The 18,395-nt window shown below is 56.6% G+C and overlaps 9 protein-coding genes across 9 annotated transcripts; 3 read left to right on the top strand and 6 right to left on the bottom strand.

Moving 5' to 3' along the window:
* Positions 1–344: 344 nt before the first annotated feature.
* C7974DRAFT_148065 (uncharacterized protein) lies at positions 345–1,495 on the bottom strand. The gene is made up of 2 exons (XM_046135710.1): positions 1,262–1,495; positions 345–1,211 (listed from the first exon to the last, which is right to left on the bottom strand). The coding sequence occupies exons 1-2, from the start codon at positions 1,351–1,353 to the stop codon at positions 578–580; spliced, it is 726 nt and encodes a 241-aa protein (XP_045998989.1). The 5' UTR covers positions 1,354–1,495; the 3' UTR covers positions 345–577.
* On the bottom strand, positions 1,227–2,009 carry C7974DRAFT_148085 (uncharacterized protein). Its single transcript, XM_046135711.1, has 2 exons — positions 1,520–2,009; positions 1,227–1,229 (listed from the first exon to the last, which is right to left on the bottom strand). The coding sequence occupies exon 1, from the start codon at positions 1,887–1,889 to the stop codon at positions 1,638–1,640; it is 252 nt and encodes an 83-aa protein (XP_045998990.1). The 5' UTR covers positions 1,890–2,009; the 3' UTR covers positions 1,227–1,229; positions 1,520–1,637.
* A 1,888-nt stretch (positions 2,010–3,897) lies between these two features.
* Positions 3,898–5,545, bottom strand: C7974DRAFT_390229 (uncharacterized protein). The gene has a single exon (XM_046141455.1). It carries the CDS (start codon positions 5,374–5,376, stop codon positions 4,138–4,140), a length of 1,239 nt encoding a protein of 412 aa, XP_045998991.1. The 5' UTR covers positions 5,377–5,545; the 3' UTR covers positions 3,898–4,137.
* A 618-nt stretch (positions 5,546–6,163) lies between these two features.
* On the bottom strand, positions 6,164–9,038 carry C7974DRAFT_148093 (uncharacterized protein). The gene is made up of 5 exons (XM_046135712.1): positions 7,919–9,038; positions 7,694–7,873; positions 7,221–7,647; positions 6,953–7,173; positions 6,164–6,906 (listed from the first exon to the last, which is right to left on the bottom strand). Exons 1-5 carry the CDS (start codon positions 8,949–8,951, stop codon positions 6,395–6,397), a joined length of 2,373 nt encoding a protein of 790 aa, XP_045998992.1. The 5' UTR covers positions 8,952–9,038; the 3' UTR covers positions 6,164–6,394.
* Positions 9,039–9,426: 388 nt separating this feature from the next.
* C7974DRAFT_148187 (uncharacterized protein) lies at positions 9,427–10,250 on the top strand. The gene is made up of 3 exons (XM_046135713.1): positions 9,427–9,668; positions 9,727–9,987; positions 10,045–10,250. The coding sequence occupies exons 1-3, from the start codon at positions 9,433–9,435 to the stop codon at positions 10,130–10,132; spliced, it is 585 nt and encodes a 194-aa protein (XP_045998993.1). The 5' UTR covers positions 9,427–9,432; the 3' UTR covers positions 10,133–10,250.
* On the bottom strand, positions 10,250–11,797 carry C7974DRAFT_148208 (U3 small nucleolar RNA-associated protein 6-domain-containing protein). The gene is made up of 2 exons (XM_046135714.1): positions 11,664–11,797; positions 10,250–11,609 (listed from the first exon to the last, which is right to left on the bottom strand). The coding sequence occupies exons 1-2, from the start codon at positions 11,751–11,753 to the stop codon at positions 10,368–10,370; spliced, it is 1,332 nt and encodes a 443-aa protein (XP_045998994.1). The 5' UTR covers positions 11,754–11,797; the 3' UTR covers positions 10,250–10,367.
* C7974DRAFT_390239 (calcofluor white hypersensitive protein-like protein) lies at positions 11,787–15,616 on the top strand. The gene is made up of 12 exons (XM_046141456.1): positions 11,787–12,042; positions 12,093–12,138; positions 12,187–12,217; positions 12,268–12,307; positions 12,354–12,450; positions 12,498–12,830; positions 12,883–13,009; positions 13,096–13,137; positions 13,187–13,271; positions 13,322–13,367; positions 13,412–15,228; positions 15,282–15,616. The coding sequence occupies exons 1-12, from the start codon at positions 12,004–12,006 to the stop codon at positions 15,435–15,437; spliced, it is 2,859 nt and encodes a 952-aa protein (XP_045998995.1). The 5' UTR covers positions 11,787–12,003; the 3' UTR covers positions 15,438–15,616.
* Positions 15,617–15,970: 354 nt separating this feature from the next.
* C7974DRAFT_306960 (uncharacterized protein) lies at positions 15,971–17,002 on the top strand (the record flags this gene model as incomplete). The annotated part of the gene is made up of 2 exons (XM_046138106.1): positions 15,971–16,205; positions 16,299–17,002. The coding sequence occupies 2 exons, from the start codon at positions 15,971–15,973 to the stop codon at positions 17,000–17,002; spliced, it is 939 nt and encodes a 312-aa protein (XP_045998996.1).
* Positions 17,003–17,085: 83 nt separating this feature from the next.
* C7974DRAFT_308754 (chaperonin 10-like protein) lies at positions 17,086–18,213 on the bottom strand (the record flags this gene model as incomplete). The annotated part of the gene is made up of 2 exons (XM_046138189.1): positions 17,086–17,896; positions 17,945–18,213. 2 exons carry the CDS (start codon positions 18,211–18,213, stop codon positions 17,086–17,088), a joined length of 1,080 nt encoding a protein of 359 aa, XP_045998997.1.
* Between the last annotated feature and the right edge of the window lie 182 nt (positions 18,214–18,395).

Below are 18,395 nucleotides of genomic sequence, written 5' to 3' on the forward strand. Positions count from 1 at the left end.
TGAGGTGTGTGCTGTATACATGGAACGTGTGTAGGTGCTCACCAGTACCAGCATCGAAATCTGGTTGTGAAATGGTAAGCACACGCGATATACTTAAGAGCGTACGACTCACTCCATTCCCTTGCAGCGCGAGATAGTCATCTCGGCACCTGGCATCGTCATCGTCTTTGGTATATATACGCCTGACCTAAGATGCGCTCAAGGTGAGGCAGGTGGTTGAGAATAAGTCTAAGGCTGCGGAACATAAGTAATGAAGGCGCGGTGAGTTAGTTAAAGCTAGTGAAGGCGTCATGAGTCAGTGGAGAGGTTGCACTTGATCCTAATAAGAAGTGTGGGTAAACGGCCGCCAAACTCTTGTTTCCGCTTTCTCAAAGGCGCGACGGATGACTCCAATTATTTTCTTGAAATACATAGCATGTGGATGGTGATACACCATCATATAGCTTTTTAATAAACTCCTTCCAACCTATCATAACCACAGAACGCTTCGTGGATACCCTCATCTCTCATGTTCGCTCAATGTACTGCAAAAACTCGTTGTTGCGATTCCACCATGGTGTTGGTTTTCTCGGCAGAATTAGGTATCATGCACGACCGGGGTTTCCATGAATCGAGTGACGTCTGCTGTGTTGACCAAACCTAACCGTGGTTTTCGCAGATCCAAGACACTCTTCAACAGTGCCTCCATGAACTCGCAAGGAAACTCGTGGTATGAGTCTATCCAAGAACTAGCAGCATCCATGGTATATAACTCCACGAGTAGCTTGCGCATCTTGGAACCTGAAGGAGTACCATCGTAGATGATGCGTATGAAATTGTAACCTGGAGCGTAGACACTGCCGCCGGCTTGCTTGAACCTGGAGGACGCGATGACTGCATTTATAGTCTGATTTTTAGCCTCCATATCCTGCAGTTTCTCTGCGAGAACATAGAGTTTGGCAAGCTCAGCCTTTTCCAGAATGCTTCTGGGATCGTCTGAGGGTAGTTCACGAAGGACCGCAACACGACCAGTATACAGAAGATCGACGTAGAGCTGGAAAGTGACCGGATCGTCCTCGGTAAGTCTGACGACGCGACTCTCTGCCTCGATCCATGGACCCTCCATAGCCTTCTTGAAAAATTGCGAACGCGTCGTTAGAAGACTCTCGTGGACAAAAAAACATTGGTGGATGTCCGGGCAACCGACATGCACCTGTACAATTCTGCTGTAGCTACGGTGAGGAGTCAACCTAAGTATCGTCGTTAAATATGGTTCATTTACTCTTTCCTATCGGTCCGTAGCGACCGAAGATCCACGACTGCAATTACAGTAGTTGCAGGCGTTGCAGTAGACTCAGTACTCCGCGAAGCCATAGTGAGTGGGATTGGTGTGACAGCCGTATCTGTTGACAGCGTGGGTGGTGGGAAGGAGGATTGGGCTAATCAATTAGAAGAGGAAGTATCAATCGTTATAAGGGCAGGCATGTAATCCGTCCTGGTCTCCCGGTGAGGGGCAAACGGTACGAGATCTCACCCTCACCTTCATATTATTTTCTCTGCGTGAAGTGCGAACAGCTGCAGAATGCACACGCCATAACGTCCGATATCAACGTCGTGTAAATATCCTGTGGAACGCCACCACTGCCTGTGACCTTTGCTTACGTCGAACCCACCGCCCTCGGTGAGCTCTTCATTCTTTTCTGCACCCTCCCCCAAACCACCTCAGTCTTCTTTCCATCCGAGAATATGGCATCAGGTGGCGCCTGCCCAGGATCACAATCCCAACACTCTCCTCCTTTCGTGCTTTCTATCTCAGTCTGTAAAGTGCATTCTTTGCCCCGGTGACAAGAGCGCTTGACCCAAAAGTGGTGTTTGCAGGTGACGTGCTTCAGGGTGAAGTTGGTGCACATCCCTGATGCTTGTACCCTCCTATCCACCTTTCCACGCTGTCCCTGCTTTTGTAGTGTTCCCTTGCCTTCTCCACTGCTAAAACTCGCAGGCGCTCTTTCCTGAACTTCGTGTACGACAGGTGGAGTCCGAGAACTCCGGAACGCGCTGCAAAATGATCTCAGATCGTGCTCATCGAACGTTATTGCCCAACTTCATGCAGATGAGGTGATGTGAGTTCGTATGAGAGGATATAGCATAGCATGATCGCGAGTGGAAGGTCCAATCGTGCTCGTGTTAACGTTGTGGTCAAGAACGTTATCGAACTTGTGCGGTCTGCCTCTTTCTGGAGCCTTTGGGTTCTGACCTCGAATTCGATCGTTGATTTTCCAAGCGTTTGGCGGTTTGTGCGGGGATCGTTGTATCCGTAATCGACCGTGGCAGGGTGGTTTCAACGTGGTTCTGTACCGCAAGCTTGAACCAGCAATAGGCGTACGGTACCCGCCACTTCCGAGAAAGACTGTCAAAAAACAATGCCCTTGAAAGATTCGGCCCTAACTCCAGTAATCGACTTCGTATGTTGAAAAACGAATTTCGAAAATTCCCCTCTTACGTCACAGGGTACTCTCGGGGAAGGCACCACCGGTGGTGTTGACATTGCTTGCATGACCAGGGCTTGAACGCCCTCTTAAACCTTCCAACCTCACTCCTCTCAATTAATGTCCCACTTCTGACTAAGCCTGCACCAAGCCATTCGAGGTCACCATAAATCAGGCTTTGATCCTGGGCCGAAGCGCGATCGCCGATTCACTTCTGTGCAGGGCTGACAACCGTTGGTTGCGACACCTCACAGAATGCCCAAAACACGCGACATTCGACCCATTCAACATCCGCACAACGTGTTTAGAGCTATTTGAGAACCCTCACGGCTGTGTGTCTGGTCTCTAACGCTGCCCTGCCGTCTTACAGTGTACGCCAACAGTGCCTCGTGTCAGACCGTCGATTCCGATCTCGCACAGCTGCAATAAACGAATCGTATCGTGCCCCTCCGGAGACTCCACTCGAACCGCACACACCGTAGCGGATGCAGACGTTGCACTGCATGTCGAAGGCTCGTGGCCATCCACCTCCTTCATCCGGACCAACCGAAGAAGAAAAAGCAGTCTGGATAACGCCCAACGACCGTCCCATTGGCCAAATCATTCAACTTCATGCTCAGGGTCCTCCAACTAGCGAGATTGTTGAAGTTTCGTGCGAGCTATCTTCCTTAGTGGCGATTATCACCAGGGCAAGATGGACCCTGAACGACAGGGGTCGCGGTGGTTCGAGGACGAGCGTGCCGAAGCCGAGCCCAATGCGAGTTAGAGGCCCCGCCAGCATACAGAAGATGCAGAAGCCATCTGCCTGAGGCAATCATCGTGAAAGCAACTCCTTTCGGGGTTGAATGGCGCTGTTCAAGATCTTCAAAACTGTTCCCGAGATACTGATGCCAGCAGAGACCCACCGATACCCCGGCATTCCATCGTGTAACGAAGATCCCATATTCTCATAACTCTGATCCCCAGTGTCACTTTCGATCTTATGATCCTTGGGGTCTTGGCACTAGTCGTTGCGAATCGCCGCTAAATCCTCCGAGTGCTCAGCTTCAGAAGCGCGAAAGAGAGCCAAATTGAGCTACTGGATACCGTAGACTGGAACTCCTTCAACGATGAGCAAGCTGAAACACCAAACTTATGTGCTTGAGTCAAGACGAAAGAACGATAGGCTAGTCGAAGTACTCGTAGCTGTTGATACACGCCTCACCTAGAGCTTCATAGAATTCGTGGTAAGAACTCGAAGTCATGGAACAACACTGCGTGGAGAAGGCAGATCGGATACGCATCAGGTGCACAGATTTGTCGTTCTAGCGAGAACAATGATCGCGCTTACATGTCCAGCCGACCTGTGTCACCTCACTTCAGCTGTCAGTGATCTAGGCTTTCAGGACAGTTTGAATCGGTGTAGCTACTTCGACATGCTGTCGCATGTCAGCACAGTCAACACACTTCACAGGATACCCACCAACAGAAAAATCATGCCGATCCGCCTTGATGAACTCAAGTCTTATTTTGTATACGAGGTATTGTACAACTACTATCTCAAGCCGACCCAATGTCGTCCATCTCCTGTAGTCTATCGAAGCCCAGCCTTTCATGCCCTCGACTGGAATACAGCCAAATATACAGGTCATGGTACATACACACTAGCCCCAAGAGTCCCGTGTCCATACTCTTACATCTTGTACCACTGCCAAAGGCTCCTCCTCTGCTCCGCCTCACTCTTCTCAAGCACGTCAATCCCTCTATCCACACACGCACGCAGCAACTCCTGCTTCGACAGCGCCTGCGCCCCACCGTCGCGCCTAATCAACTCATCGTCCTGCGTCAAATACGCCAACGTCTTGCTCACATTCCGCTGCAGCAGCCACTTCGGCGGCGTCAGATACAGCCTGTCCAGAATCCGCGGATGGCAGTCCAACCGCGCACTCAACAACAGCAAATGGAACAACCCCAGATCCCCCGCCGCACCCGGCGGCACAATCGCACTCGCCATCGGCACGCCCCCCGCCTTCCCCACCTTCGCCTCCGGACTCAGCAGCCCCTCGGCCGCAGCGCCGAGCCGGATCGCACTCTCATCAGTCCTAGGCGTGCGGTCCCTGCTCTGCAGCCGCAGCGCATGCGTCGCGATCCTGCTCAACCGCTCGCGCCGCCCCTCTTCCTTCAAGCGCAGCACCCGCGCCACCTGCGCCGGGATCCGACACGCCTCCGGCACCACGGGTGTCAAGTACACGACAATCAGCGGCAGCCACTCGCCCAGCGCCAGGATCAAGAAGCCCATGACCGGCAGCCGGATTAGGTCCCTCTTCGACCGCCGCGCGACCTGCCACTCCGCGCGCGTCAGTAGCCCCGCGCCCGGCGCATCGCTCTGCACGCCCCGCCCCTGGCCGCCCGTTTTCGCGCGCACAGATTTTGCGTACTTCAGCGTCTGTCGCGTGTGCGAGATGCCGGTCTTGTAGAACGCGATATACGCTTTTCCGCACGCGAAGAGGTACGGGATGTACGCTTGCCCGGGTTTGCGCGCAGGGACGGAGAGGTCGGGCGGGTAGGTGAAGGGCGGGGGGTTGAGGGGGTCGTTTGTGGACGCGGGAGTTGGCGACAGTGCTGCGGGCGCGGGGGCGTGCTTCGCAGGAGAAGACGAGTGTTTCGCGGCCGAAGGCGCGCTGTGGTGTTTCGCGGGCGCCGCGGGCTTCGTGGTCGGCCCCGGCGTGTGCGGTTTCGCGGCGGACGGTTTCGCGGGTGCTGGCGGCGGCATCGGGTAGCGGATCTTCGACGCCGACGCCGTGGAGGTAGACGCGCATCGCGACAGCGCATACGGCGTCCCCGCCGCGCGCAGAAAAGACACTTGTCTACATTGCAACTGCGCTCTCGCGCGCGGCGCACCGAGCGCAGCAAACACAGGCCGAGGCTTCATATCGAATATGCGCGAGCGAGCTGTATCGCGGGAATTGCGAATAGACGTTGTGCAGAGCGCGAGGGGAGGCGTTGAGAAGTAGTCGTCACAGACGCGGATTTCCGCCCGTCACAGCGACGGCGAAATTACGCGGTCATGGGTGACGTCTCGATGCGCGACGGGCCGAATCCCTGCCAGCGATCCCGGGCACCGCGGGCGGCGCGCGCGATGTCATCACACCGCGCGACGGCGCTAGGCCGGGACGGGAACTGGGACTACACGTCTACCCTCAAGACCATGTTACGGGGCATACATGTCTGTCCTCGCGTGTGCGGTGGTTCGCAGTCGGTGACGGGATGTAGGGCAGTGCAATTGTGGAAATATGAAGTATGGGGGCACGCAGACAGTGTGGAATCGCCTCTGAATTCGCCTACACGGGACTTACAACCTTTCATCCACCATCCACCGTACCATTTACCCACCCACCACCCACCACCACCTACCACTCATCCACACCCACGGTCCATCGTCTATCATCCACCATCCACAACCCCATATCGCTAAAAACCCAGCGCTAAAACCCAAGCAAAACCGAAACTGCAAGTGCGAAAGGAAGAAAACGCCGGGGACATGCATGCACCCAAAACCAACGCTGGAATGCCGGCAAAACGCCTGGAAAAACAAGAAAGCGGGGAAGTATTTTATGCATGGAAGTACAAGGTGCGCCGACGCGGATCGCGGGCGGACAGACCGGGGGGGGGGATGCTGCGGAGACAGCGAGAGGAGAGCTGCGGGTGGAGTGGAGGGGAGTGGGCTGACAGACGAAGGGGGAGGACGATGCGCAACGAAGAGCTGCGGGGCGACACGCGAGCACGCCTCGCATCAAACGAGCGCAGACGCACCGCCAGGCTCGCGCGCAGCCAGCGGCTTTGGAATCTTGACCAGCACGAACGTGCCCCCAGGCAGATCGCAGAACGGCATGACCGCCACGCCCTCGATCCTGCACGCGTCAATCAACATGCAAGACAGGAACGCGGCATCAGCGCTGGTACTTGGCCAACTGCGCCATGATCTCGCTCATATCGGGCGCCGCGCTGGACTGCTGAGCTGGGGGCTGGACAGGCGGGGCGGCGGGCTGTGACTGGCCTCCGAGCATGGCGGCGAGCGCGGAGTACTGCGGCTGGCCGAGCTGGGGCTGGGCGGCGGGGCTGAAGCCGGGGGTCTGGCTGGGGCTGGAGACCTGGGCGAGGAGGCGGGCGAAGTCGGCGTTGAGGCCAGGTGTGGTGGGCGCGGTGTTCTGAGGCGCGTTGTGCTGCTGCGACATGGCGCCGAGCAGCTGGGAGAGCGTGCTGGGGTCGAGCGAGGAGATGATGTTGGAGATGTTGGGCTGGGCGGCTGGTGCAGCCGGGAAGGGGTTGGAAGCAGGTTGGGCGTACTGCGGGATGGCCGGGTTGTAGCCGTAGGCGGGAGCAGGCGGTTGCGCTGCTTGGGCTGTCTGCTTTGCGTTGTTGATGAGCATCGCACATGTGATGAGGTCGAGATCGGCATATTCTAGGATCGTTAGCGGCGGACGTTATAATCCTGAAGTGGAGCTCACCATTGAACTGAACATTTCCAGCCCCACCACGTCGATCAAAGACTTGTACATTGACCTTTCCCTTAGAAAGCGATCCTGTGTCGAGCCTTACAATAGCCAGGACCCCCTCGATAATTTGTCTTCGCACGACTGCTGCCTCCGGTAGACGCGGGCTCATTATCAGGACGTTGCAGCGCAAATTCTGGGTGCGGAATGTATCCTCAACGTATCGAATGAAGTCACTGTGCGCGTTAGTGATTGCATTTGGACTTGAAATTAAGGCACTTACCGAGGAAGTCCTTCGTTGAGTACCAGAACCTGAATATCAGGAACGTCTTGTGCTGCCCTACGAGGCAGAGCCAAGTCGTCATCAGGGTCACGTCTTGGTGACGGACTCCTGTACCGACGAGGTGGCGTTCGTGATCGACTGCGGTACCGACCATCATATCTGTCGCGGCTCCTGTCTCTTGATCGCATGCCTCGCGGCGGGCCACGAGGTGAGGGTGAGCGCATGGGCCGGTAATCGTCTCGGTCGCGGAAACGCCTATCGCGGTCTCTCGGCGAGATGGAGTTCTGCGGTCCTCCGTATCTTCCATCCCGTGAAGGTCCAGTGCCGCCTCTGTTGTAATCGGGAGACCTTGAACGTTGACGGGGTCTAGCGTTGGCGGCTGAATCAGCCTTCTTTGTGTTGCGTTGCGGTTTGGATATTTCCAGGTCTGCTGTTGTTAATACACGCCTATAATTACGACTGCCAGCACTTACGCATTTTCCTACCACGCACAGCCTGCCCTTGTTCCGTGTCCAGCGCTCGTCGACATGATTCGGAATCCAAGAACTGAACGAATCCGTATGCTTGTTTGATCGAGATCTGGGCCAGCTTGCCGTGTCGGTAGAATCGGTGGAAGATGTCGCGTTTCGTGACTTTCTCGGTGGGCAGATTGCCTGATGTATGTTAGAGAGATTATAATAGGAATTGAGGATGCTCACCGATGAACAGTCGCGAACCCATTGGAAACTGGTCCCATTGCCCTTCAGTAACAAACTTCCTCTCTTGATCAAGAAAAGCCTCGTATAGCCTGTTCACCTCGGGCCCCCATCGTATATCCTCGTCATCTCCCGGCGATGAGCTCCGCTGGGGCTGCGTCTGGCCAGCGCCCGGCGCAGGTGAGCTCTGGGCGGCCATTGGCGGCGGCTGCTGGCCCCCCACGGACGGAGGCTGCGACTGACCGTTGGCGCGCTGCTGCGTATTAGGCGGCATCTGGCTGCCGGGATGATAGGACCGGATATCATCGCTGGGGTCATAGTTGGGATGTGTGGCAGGCTTGTCCTGCGCAGGCGGCCGCGGAGGCAGGTTGGACGCCGGCTGGGGTAATGAGGCGGAGGCGCTGCCTTGCGGCTGGGCAGACGGAGACAATTGGGAGGCATAGAGGCCGGGGGGCGCATTGTTTGCAGAAGGCGTCAAAGAGTCCAACAAGGCTTGTACGTCAACATGGCCGGCCGCAGCGGCGTCAGTCTGATAGTGCGCGCCTGGGGCAGACTGGGCATAGGCGGGCTGGGCGTACGCATTATTATGGGCAAGAGGGTACGCAGCGTGGATCTGAGGGGCAGCTTGGGCGTCATGGGCGGACGAGGCGCCTGAGTGGTGCGGTGCAGAATAGTTCTGGATTGTAGAGGTATCTTGCGTCTGCGTACCCGATGCGCCGAATGCCGAAGGCGCGCCCGGCGCATAGCTCCCAGCGGCCTGCGCGCCTACATCGTGGAAGCCGCGCGCGTGGTCGGCCAAGTGCGGCGCGCTGTTCGACGGGATGCTCAGCGTGTGCGACGCGGCCGAGGGATACTGCGGCGCTGGCGAGGCATGCAGGGCGGCGTAGGCAGACTCGTCAAAGGCCGGGTCCATCTGCTTGTCAAGGCTCAGGATGGGGATGTTCGCAGGCGACGGCACCTGCTGCGGGCGCGGCGACTCGGGCGTCAATTGCTGATGGCGGACGTGCTCGGCTTGCTGTGGCGGGCTGTAGGTCATGTATGCGGAGAAGGCGCAGGGCTCAGGCAACCGGAGCAGCCTAGTCAACTATGGCAGCGCGTACAGACACTCGTCGCAGAGACTGGCAGTGCTGGCGGTGCGGGCGGTGGAGCCGTGCGAAGATTCGCGACCGACGGCGAAATGCTGCAGCTGGGTAAAGGTGGGGCGCAAGGAGCTAGACGTGCAGCGATAAGGGCAGACAGCAGCGAGCGGGTGCAGAAGGGGGCGGCAGCGGGCGCAGTGCAGTCATATGGAGTCTGATGGAGTGTGGAGGCAAGAGCGAGGGCGAGGGCAGGCGCGGTGCAGCAGCTGGTGGGCGACACAGAGTGGGGATGAATGACAATCACGGCGCGCATCGTCCTTCGGCGGCCTTTTTCCTCAGAGGCAGCTCTAGACTATACATCTCGTGACGGCGCTAGTGGCTTGCGCAATGACCGCCCGCTCCGTGGTCTGCGATGTGAAATCACCATGACCAGCCAACATGCTCCTCCTGCGCTGCCGCCGTGTCCTCGGCGCTGCCACCCTCGCACGCACCCCGCAGGCCGTGCGACGCCGCTGGTCGTCGCCGCGTGCTGGCAGCAGCAGTGTCAGCGACGACGAGCTGCAGCGCGCGCGGGCCTGGCTGGCAGCGCTGCATGCAGACGTGATCCCACTCAAGACCATTGGCGAGTTGAGTTTCAGCAGGTCTTCCGGCCCGGGCGGGCAGAATGTGAACAAGTGAGACCGATCACGTCCCGAGCAGAAAACGGCGCGCTATACTGAACATGCACACAAGAGTCAATTCTAAAGCTACTTTGAGAGTACCCCTCGCCGCCCTCCTGAGCCATGTCCCCACAGCTCTCCATGCTGCCCTGCGCGGCTCGCGCTACGTGACCCCCAAGACCCTCGATATGGTCGTGCAGGCCGATGACAGTCGCAAGCAGAGCGACAACGCGCAGGCCTGCTACAAGCGCCTGTACGCCGCAATTGTCGACGCTGGCCGCGATGCTGTGCCAAACGAGGCCTCCGCGGACCAAATGCGCCATGTCAAGAATCTGTGCGTAGCCGCCTGCGTGCACGCGCACTGCTCGTCTGCTGACTATCTACACCGCAGGCAAAAGGCCGACAACGAGCGCCGACTGAAAAGTAAGAAGCAGCAAAGCGCCAAAAAGAGTTCGAGAAGAGGCCGTGGAGACGACTGAAGCGGCCAAGCATGAATTGGCCACAACGAGGTCGTGTCCGCTCGGCTAGCCGCTCGCACGTCTGCGAAGATCCTGCGTACAGCTGACGTGGTAAAAATTCAGTGCAAGTGCAGCCGGGCACGACCCACGATGATTCTCTTGTTGTAGCAGCAGCGGTGAAGTCGTGGCGTCCGGACCGATCACTGGCGACGTGCCGACATGCAGGGTATACCTAGCGTGCCGTATCTTCTGACCCTCATGTTTCTAGAGCGGCCCTGATCTCCTGCAGCTCTTCATTGGCGGACCATGTCTTGATACTCAATGGAAGCAACGCTTGTGCATCGTCTCTTTTCCCTTCCTGCACTAACGCCCTCGCCAAACCTGCAACCCTGTCTCCATCGGTGCCTCCCAGCGCCTTCAGGTACTTGCGGAGCGTGGACCTGATTGCCTTTTGCAGAGCGGGGTCAACATCGGCAGATGAGCTCTGGATGGTCAACAGTTGACGGACAGCGACTTCGGCTAGTCGAGTAACCTCACTTGGGTAGCTGTCGATCGCTGAGCTGATAGCGTCAAACGCATCCCCAAGCACAACAGGAAACTCCGGGCTGGCAGCATATTGGCCAAAGAGCTGCATCTGGAACTGGCAGATGGCATTTTCGACAGCCTTTGGGTGGGCCTGCTGCAGGTAATCGAGGACATGCTGCAGGATGCGCGGAATGCAAGCCAATTGGTCGAACTCGGCGAACATGTTGAAGAACTTCTCCACGACCTTGGGCCTGTTCTGGAACTGCTTCATAGCCGAGTCGAAGATGGCCAGAGGAATTGCACCTGTCAGCACTGGCGCCGAAGCCAAGTTCTGCAGCGCCACCTCGTCCACGCCGTCGTCTTGCTTCAGGCTGGGGTTGATGTCCTCTGCCGTCACGTCGGGGAGCGCAATCATGTCGGTGTCCTCGTCATCGGTCGGCTGCTTCTTGGTACGGTCGATGTCCAGACCCAGAATCTTCCTTCGGCCGGCGATCTTGCCCACGTAGATGGTCTCCAGCTTGGCATAGTCCAACCAAATCTCCTCCGAGTTTTTGCAAAATCGCAGTCCTCGCTGCATGTAGCTCCTTGCATTGGTGATGTCCGCCTGGGTGCCCATGAAGTAGTTGGCAGCAAGCGTCCACAGCTCAGGCTTGGTGGGGTGGAGACGGACGACTGAGGTGAAGATATCGCTCAGGCGCCTGTAGGCCTTGTCCTTGCGCGCAAATTCTATGTAGTGCAGCCATAGCGTCAGGTCCCCGGAAAACTTCTTCGTGGCGCGGTTGTAGAGGAAGTAAATGCTGCGCTGTCCGGCGCCCTTGTGGCGGATGCCCAGTCGTTTTGTTCGCTTCTGGCGGAGCGCGTCGACGTTCTTCTCAAATTCGATGTATCGCATGTAGTCGCTTGGGTGGGAGCCGCGGGCGTTTATGATGTGCTCAAAGTCTGAGCGCTTCTTGGCTATCGCTTTGATCTCATCCTGCAGAGCGTCAGCTACACGCAATATGCGCTGTGTGGGGTCTTCGAAACTCACTCTTGTGAAAATCTTCTTGCGCTCGAGCTCGTTCAGCTCTGTCGCGCTCTGCTCCAGGAAGAAACGCGCCTTGTCACTGGGGCCGGCCATGTTCGCGGTGGTGTTTTGCTGCAGCAGCGGCGATCGCAAAAAAGTTGCGGAGCTCAAATCCAAAGCCGTTGGACCGTTGCCAGCCAATCACCACGCCGGCTTGGCCCGCAGCCATCAACCCTGACCTCACACCAGCGCGGCGTCAGGAGAACGTCGCGTGTCTGCATTGGCATCTTCTTGCACACATTCGTTCCTTTCGTTCGTTCGCTTCTTGCTTTGGGTACTCGCGCAAAGTCCCAATTGATTCGCCATGGCGCCAAAATTCAGAGACGGCGACACGGTCGCATCTGTAGGTGCTCATTGCACCTCCGCAGCTCTCCGCAAGCTCACGGCCAGCAGTTCAATGGAAAATGGGTCTCTTATGCGCACACCGCTATGGCCTATGGTGAGTTCTGTAACTCCTGTACCATGATACTTCTCTGACGCTTTACAGCTGCCTTTGTTGGTGCCCTCATCGTTGGAATGTACAACCACCCCTCCACCAACAGCCTCGAGCACGACTGAGCATAGACAGACGGTTGCACTACCACAAGATTGTACAGAATGAGATCGCAGTAAGTGCATGTCGTCAATGTCTTGAAGCTATACCAACAAGTGCAGGGCTACCCAGAGGAATGGTTTCCTTCCGTCTCTGCCACCATTGGCGACCGTTATCCCGAGCGATCCGTCTTCATGCTCTTCATTGCCCTCACGTCCGGTACGCCTCTGACCAGATCACACAACACATAGACTGATTAGAATCAGGCCCTCGACTTGCGCTCGTTGGTCTTTGGTACATCCTGACCCGTCGACCCAACTCAGCCCTCCCCAAATTCGTTGCCGGCGTCGGCGTCTTCCGAACCTTGACCTGTGGAGGATGGACCTATGTCACGTCGACTGATGACCACGACTGGCACGATATCTTCATGATCTCGTATTTGGTGGCTACTCTGCCCTGGACTCTTGGCTGCCTCGCTCTGAGCCCACGCAACCCCACCGCCATCAAGTACCGCAAGCTGTTTGGCGGATCCTTCTTCTTGACACTTGTGCCGTTGGTCTACTTCTTCATCCAGCACAAGGTGCATCGCATTCCTGGAGGTACGTCAACCGAGATCCTGGCCCAGTCTTGAAGCCCTACTAACCAGCTCAGCGTACACAATCTATGCCTTCTTCGAATGGACCCTCGTTCTGCTCGATGTGGCATTTGACGCAGTCACAATGGTCGAATTCGCGAACTTCGAGATTGTTGTAAAGGATGTCCGAGGTGTATCTCGCGGGTACGTTTCACGGCTTCCATTATAGATAGACGTCCCGCACGAATGCAAATGTTCTACGACCACGTTCTGATTCGCTGCATCTTTAGTGCTGGCACCAAAGCCGTCTCCGACGCTGTTCTCGAGAAAGAGTACGTCCACCAGGCCCAATCGCGAGCCTGATATCTAATCACCGAACAGGAAGGAGAAGGAGATCGGTGCCGTCTTCTCTGGTGCCTTTTCTTGGGTTGGTCTCCTCGACGCAGCTGCTGATGTCTACACTGGCGTATGTTCGATCCCTCATTTCTAGTCACCTAAGAATACTAACAACAGCAGTTTGTCTTCTGGTCTATGCTGACTGCCCTCGGAGTGTGCGTCTGGTGTAAGTGCAAATGTAATGACATATGGTCATGGCTGACATCACAGACTTCCCCCTCTGGCACATGGGCATCTCTGGCTACGAGGTCATGGTCATGAGCACCGTTTCTCCTTTCTTGCTCTGCGTGCGGTCATTCCGCTTCCTCGTCGTTCGCCATGTCCGCATCTGCCACTTGTTGTCGCTCTCAGGCCTGCTCTCCTTCCTTGCCAAGTCGCCTGAGAACCGTCTGTTCTCCGCTGGTTTCGGTGTATGGATGGCCTGCTTGTCCTGGGCTGCTACATTCTACGGAGAGAGGTCGCAGCCTCACCGCCTGGAGGCCCGCATCTCAGCATTCTCGCTTGGTCTGGTCGCATCCAGCGTTGCCAAATTCGCCTTCTACACTAACAACCCCATCTGGCCGATCATGCATGAAGCAAACGGCGGCTGGAACAAGACCGGTCTTGGTGTTGCTGTAGTCGCTATCCTGTGGTCGACGAGGTCTACTGCCAGCTCTGGCGCTGATCTCCCAGCTCCTGGCCCCACCAAGGGCTCCTCTACCCTGTCTGCTTTCGGTATCGCTGGCCTCTTTTTCTCTATGCACTCCTTGTTGTCGGATTCCAGCACCATGATCTCATGGGTCTGGGAAGGCTACCCTGTACGAGGCCCGCTCGCCGTTCCCCATGGCGCGGTCACACTTCTCGCCATGGGTCTTGGACTGTCCATTGGTCTGTTCGCACCAAACCTTTCGCGCTCATGGGCCTTCTACGGTGTGGGCTCCATTGGAGCTGCTGTTCTCACCACTTCCAAGCACTGGACTGGGTACTATGGAGCGCTTGTCACTGCCATCTACACTATGGCTGTAGCCCCCACTCTCATCTCCCAGGCCGCTCGCCACTCTCCAGCTAAGACATTCGGTCTTGGATTCTTGGTGTATAACTTCATGGTCCTATTCCATGTTTGGGTCGTCGCCTATGCTTTCGTTCCTGGCGGTCCCCTTGTTCGCGAGCGCACTGACTGGGTCATGACGACAATGATGCTTCTGATTGGCGCAGGTGTTTTCAGCGCGTCTGCTCAGCCGGCTGCTCTGAAGAGCTATAAGGGCAAGCGCACTGTCACTGCTGCTGCTAGCAGACAGCGTTCATACTACCTGTACGTTTTGGGCTTCCTCGAGGTGCTTGCCGTCGCTGTTGCGTACCTTCGCTTCCCTTCTTACAACTACACGCCGTACCACCCCGAGACGAAGTCCATCACAGCTGGTATCTGGACTATTCACTTCTCCCTCGACAACGATATGTGGTCCTCGGAGTACCGCATGCGCGATCTGATCAAAGAACTTGAAGTCGACGTTATTGGACTCCTGGAATCCGACCTGCAGCGCATCATCATGGGCAACCGCGACACTACCCAGTTCCTCGCCGAAGACCTCGGCATGTACGTCGACTTCGGTCCGGGTCCCAACAAGCATACGTGGGGTTCGGCTCTACTTTCCAAGTTCCCTATCGTGAACTCAACCCATCACCTCCTCCCCTCCCCAGTCGGCGAACTGGCGCCAGCCATCGAAGCAACAATCGACGCCTATGGAACGCTTGTAGACGTCTTTGTCTTCCACTCCGGCCAGGAAGAGGACCCCGAGGACCGCAGACTGCAGAGCGAGTACCTCGCCAAGATCATGAAAGCGACACCTCGCCCCGCCATCCTGCTCTCGTACCTTGTTATCAAGCCCGGCGAGGGCAACTACAACACCTATGTCGGTGAGAAGAGCGGCATGAAGGACATCGATTCCAGCGACTGGGACAGGTGGTGCGAGTACATTCTCTACAAGGGCCTAAAGCGCACGGGATACGCCCGTGTGTCTCGTCACACCATCACCGATACGGAGCTTCAGGTAAGCGCTTCTCTCTCCGCTGATGCAGGAAAAGTAATGCTAATATACCACAGGTCGGTAAATTCGTGGTTGATCAGCCCGAGAACGGATACGATTACATTCCTGAGGAGCAGGTTGTGCCGGGCCTGCGCTTCCCGGATCTGTTCAAGGGTGAGGGTGTCAGGGGCCATAAGTACCATGTCTTCAATGAGCCGAGGTACTATGCTTAGGATGGAGAGGGTTCCTGGGTTGTCAAAAGAGGGGTGCCCGTTCTTGAGGGTTGAGTGGGTGTATATGTAGTATAGTGTAGCATATGCTGATTCCTTTGTTCGACAGACATGGCTTTGTGAAGTGGTACTATTCGAATAGAGTGACTACAACGCTGTCTTGCTGTATTCATTGCTTGGAAGCTCGAATGTTATGTTCGTTGCGATGGCTTGGGCGGCAGACGTCGACACTATCGATGCTGCGCGATGACGTGATGCCAGCCAAGCATGGCACCAGTGGTGGCATGCACCCGTCGTCTCCATCAACGCAACAATCCCAACTGTACTATCCAGCCTTTGCTTGGATCAATAAGCCGACGCCAATTGCTCGCATAATCACCTACCAAACCCTGTACCCACAGGGCGTGCTATCTACACCAGCCCCGCAGCTCCACCCGGTACGCCCTACATGTAGATCCCGCGAACCGCATATGAACCCGTATAACCAACCCAACTCGCCACCAAACCCTAACAACAACCAGCACCACAAGTTAATCATGGCGTCTGAGCTCCCCAGGAAGATTCTAATCTTCGGTGCAACCGGGCTCATCGGCAAATATATCATCCAGGAGATTGTCAGCGCGCAGCCGCCGTTTGAGAAAATCGGGCTTTTTACGTCGCCCGCTACGGTGGAGAAGAAGGCTGAGGAGATTCAGGGGTGGAGGGAGAAGGGTGTTGAGGTTGTTGTTGGGGATGTGAATGATGAGGGGGATGTTAGGGACGCTTACAAATGTACCCCCCCCCCCATACGCATGCCAGACACACAAACATACCACCATAAACACCCACGCACAAGCTGTAGCTCTTACTGACCACCCCGCCCAGCCTACGACACCGTCATCTCCGCCCTCGGCCGCAACGCAATCCTAACCCAAATCCCCCTCCTCCGCCTCGCAGCCCAATCCCCCTCAATCCGCTACTTCTACCCCTCCGAATACGGCACCGACATCGAGTACTCCCCCGCCTCCGCCTCTGAGCCCCCGCATCAGCTCAAACTGCAAGTCCGCGCGTACATCCGCGAGCAAGTCCAGGACCTGAGCGTCACGTACCTAGTCACCGGCCCGTACTCGGACCTCTACTTCGCGCCCAGCGGCGCGGGCGCGGGCTCCTTCGACCCGAAAGCGCGGCGCGCGACGCTGCTGGGTACCGGCGAGGAGAAGGTGAGTTTCACGACGATGCGGGACGTGGGGCGGCTGCTGGTTGCGGCGCTGCGGATGCGGGCGCATGGCGCCGAGAGGGTGTTGAAGGTGAATTCGTTTACGGCGACGGGGAGGCAGGCGGTTGCGGAGTTCGAGGCGCAGACGGGCGGGGCCTGGGAGGTGGATTATGTGGGGCTTGAGGAGCTGAGGGCCAGGGAGAAGAGGGCGTGGGAGGAGGATAAGCCAACTAAGACGGTGTTTACGCTGAGGCGGATTTGGATCGAGGGCGGGACGTTGTATGAGAGGAGGGATAATGGTGAGGTGGGGTTGGAGGAGGGGCTGGAGACGCTGGCGGATCAGGTGAGGGATGTCATTGCGAGGTACGGATAGGTGGAGGCAGTTGATTGGGTTGGTTGATGGGTGGTGATATCTAGGCTATACTCCATGAAGATCCTTGATGATGAGCTTGATCGTTACAGCTTTATAACTAGTTTTGTTCCACTGACACCCTCTTTAGACAACCTGAGTGCTTCCTGGATATGTTCCAAGCCTTTTCCAACCACGGACGGCGGCGGAAGGCACTTCAGCTTGCCGAACTCCAAAGCAGCCCCGACATAAGCTCTCCAGACAGGACCCGTAGTCTCGTTCACGCCGCCAGACCAGATCATACCAATTTCAACGTTCTCAGGTACCACATCTTCGCCCATATGAGGGTGTGTAAGCGCAAGATGGCCGCCTCCGAGCAGCTCAAGAATCGCCAGATCCTTGGTGATGGTATCAGGGATCGAGATAGCGTCGACGATGCCAACAAACTCTTTTCCCGACTTGCGAACTGCTTCGACAACGTTGTTGACGAGATCAGGATGCTTATGGTCCCAACACTCGGAGGCGCCACTACGCTTCGATAACTCGAAGTTCTTCGCGCCCACGACAGAGATGACGTAAAGTCCGACGGCAGCGGCAAGCTGGGTGGTCACGGAGCCAACGGAAGATGAGCCGCCGTACACGATTATCGCCTTGCCGGCAGAGGGCAGCACGCCGGCCTCCAGAGCGGGGTGGGGTAGCGCGAGTGCGGGTGTGTACACGCCTGGCAAGAAGTCTGGCAGTGGATTGCGCCGGTTGGAGTGCAGGGCAAAAATAGCCGTTTCGAGGGCAGAAGGAAGCACGACACCATCAACGAATGGAACAGATGGCGGTAATCGAGCTGCCTTGTCGACAGAGAGGACAGTGTACAGCTGGAAAGCGCCGTCTTGAGGCCTGCCACTCCACATGGCAATGGCATGACTGTCGATGTCAGTCGTCGGAATATCTCACATTGAGTCGGTGACATACCCAATGACACGATCGCCAATCTTGAAGAGACCAACGTCTGGTCCTGTTTCGTATACCTCGCCAGCCACATCGCAGCCGATCACAGTAGGCCATCGCTTGACAAACATGCCACTGTCCTGCATGTGCCAGTCGACAGGATTCACGGCAATGGCAGCGTTGCGAACCACGATCTCGCCGGTCCCAGCTCTGGGGAACGGAGCGTCTCGAACGACCAAGGGAGCGCCTGGCTCGTCAAGAAAGGCGGCTTTGTTCTGCAAGATGGATTTCATGTCTGCTAGCTGAGTGAATGAAGAAGTATCAAATGATGGGGATTTTTGTTTGTTGTGTGGAATAGCTGTGATAACGAGGTCTGCGGCTGACTTTTATGCATCGTGCACTGCAGTACAGCACATGGTGTTTGGGTCATGATTGGTAAGAGCGTCGGAGGGTAGAGATAGTGGAGACAGTATAA

Source organism: Boeremia exigua (genome assembly GCF_020726555.1).
Source record: "Boeremia exigua strain MPI-SDFR-AT-0100 chromosome Unknown C7974scaffold_4, whole genome shotgun sequence".
NCBI classification, from domain to species: Eukaryota; Fungi; Ascomycota; class Dothideomycetes; order Pleosporales; family Didymellaceae; genus Boeremia; species Boeremia exigua.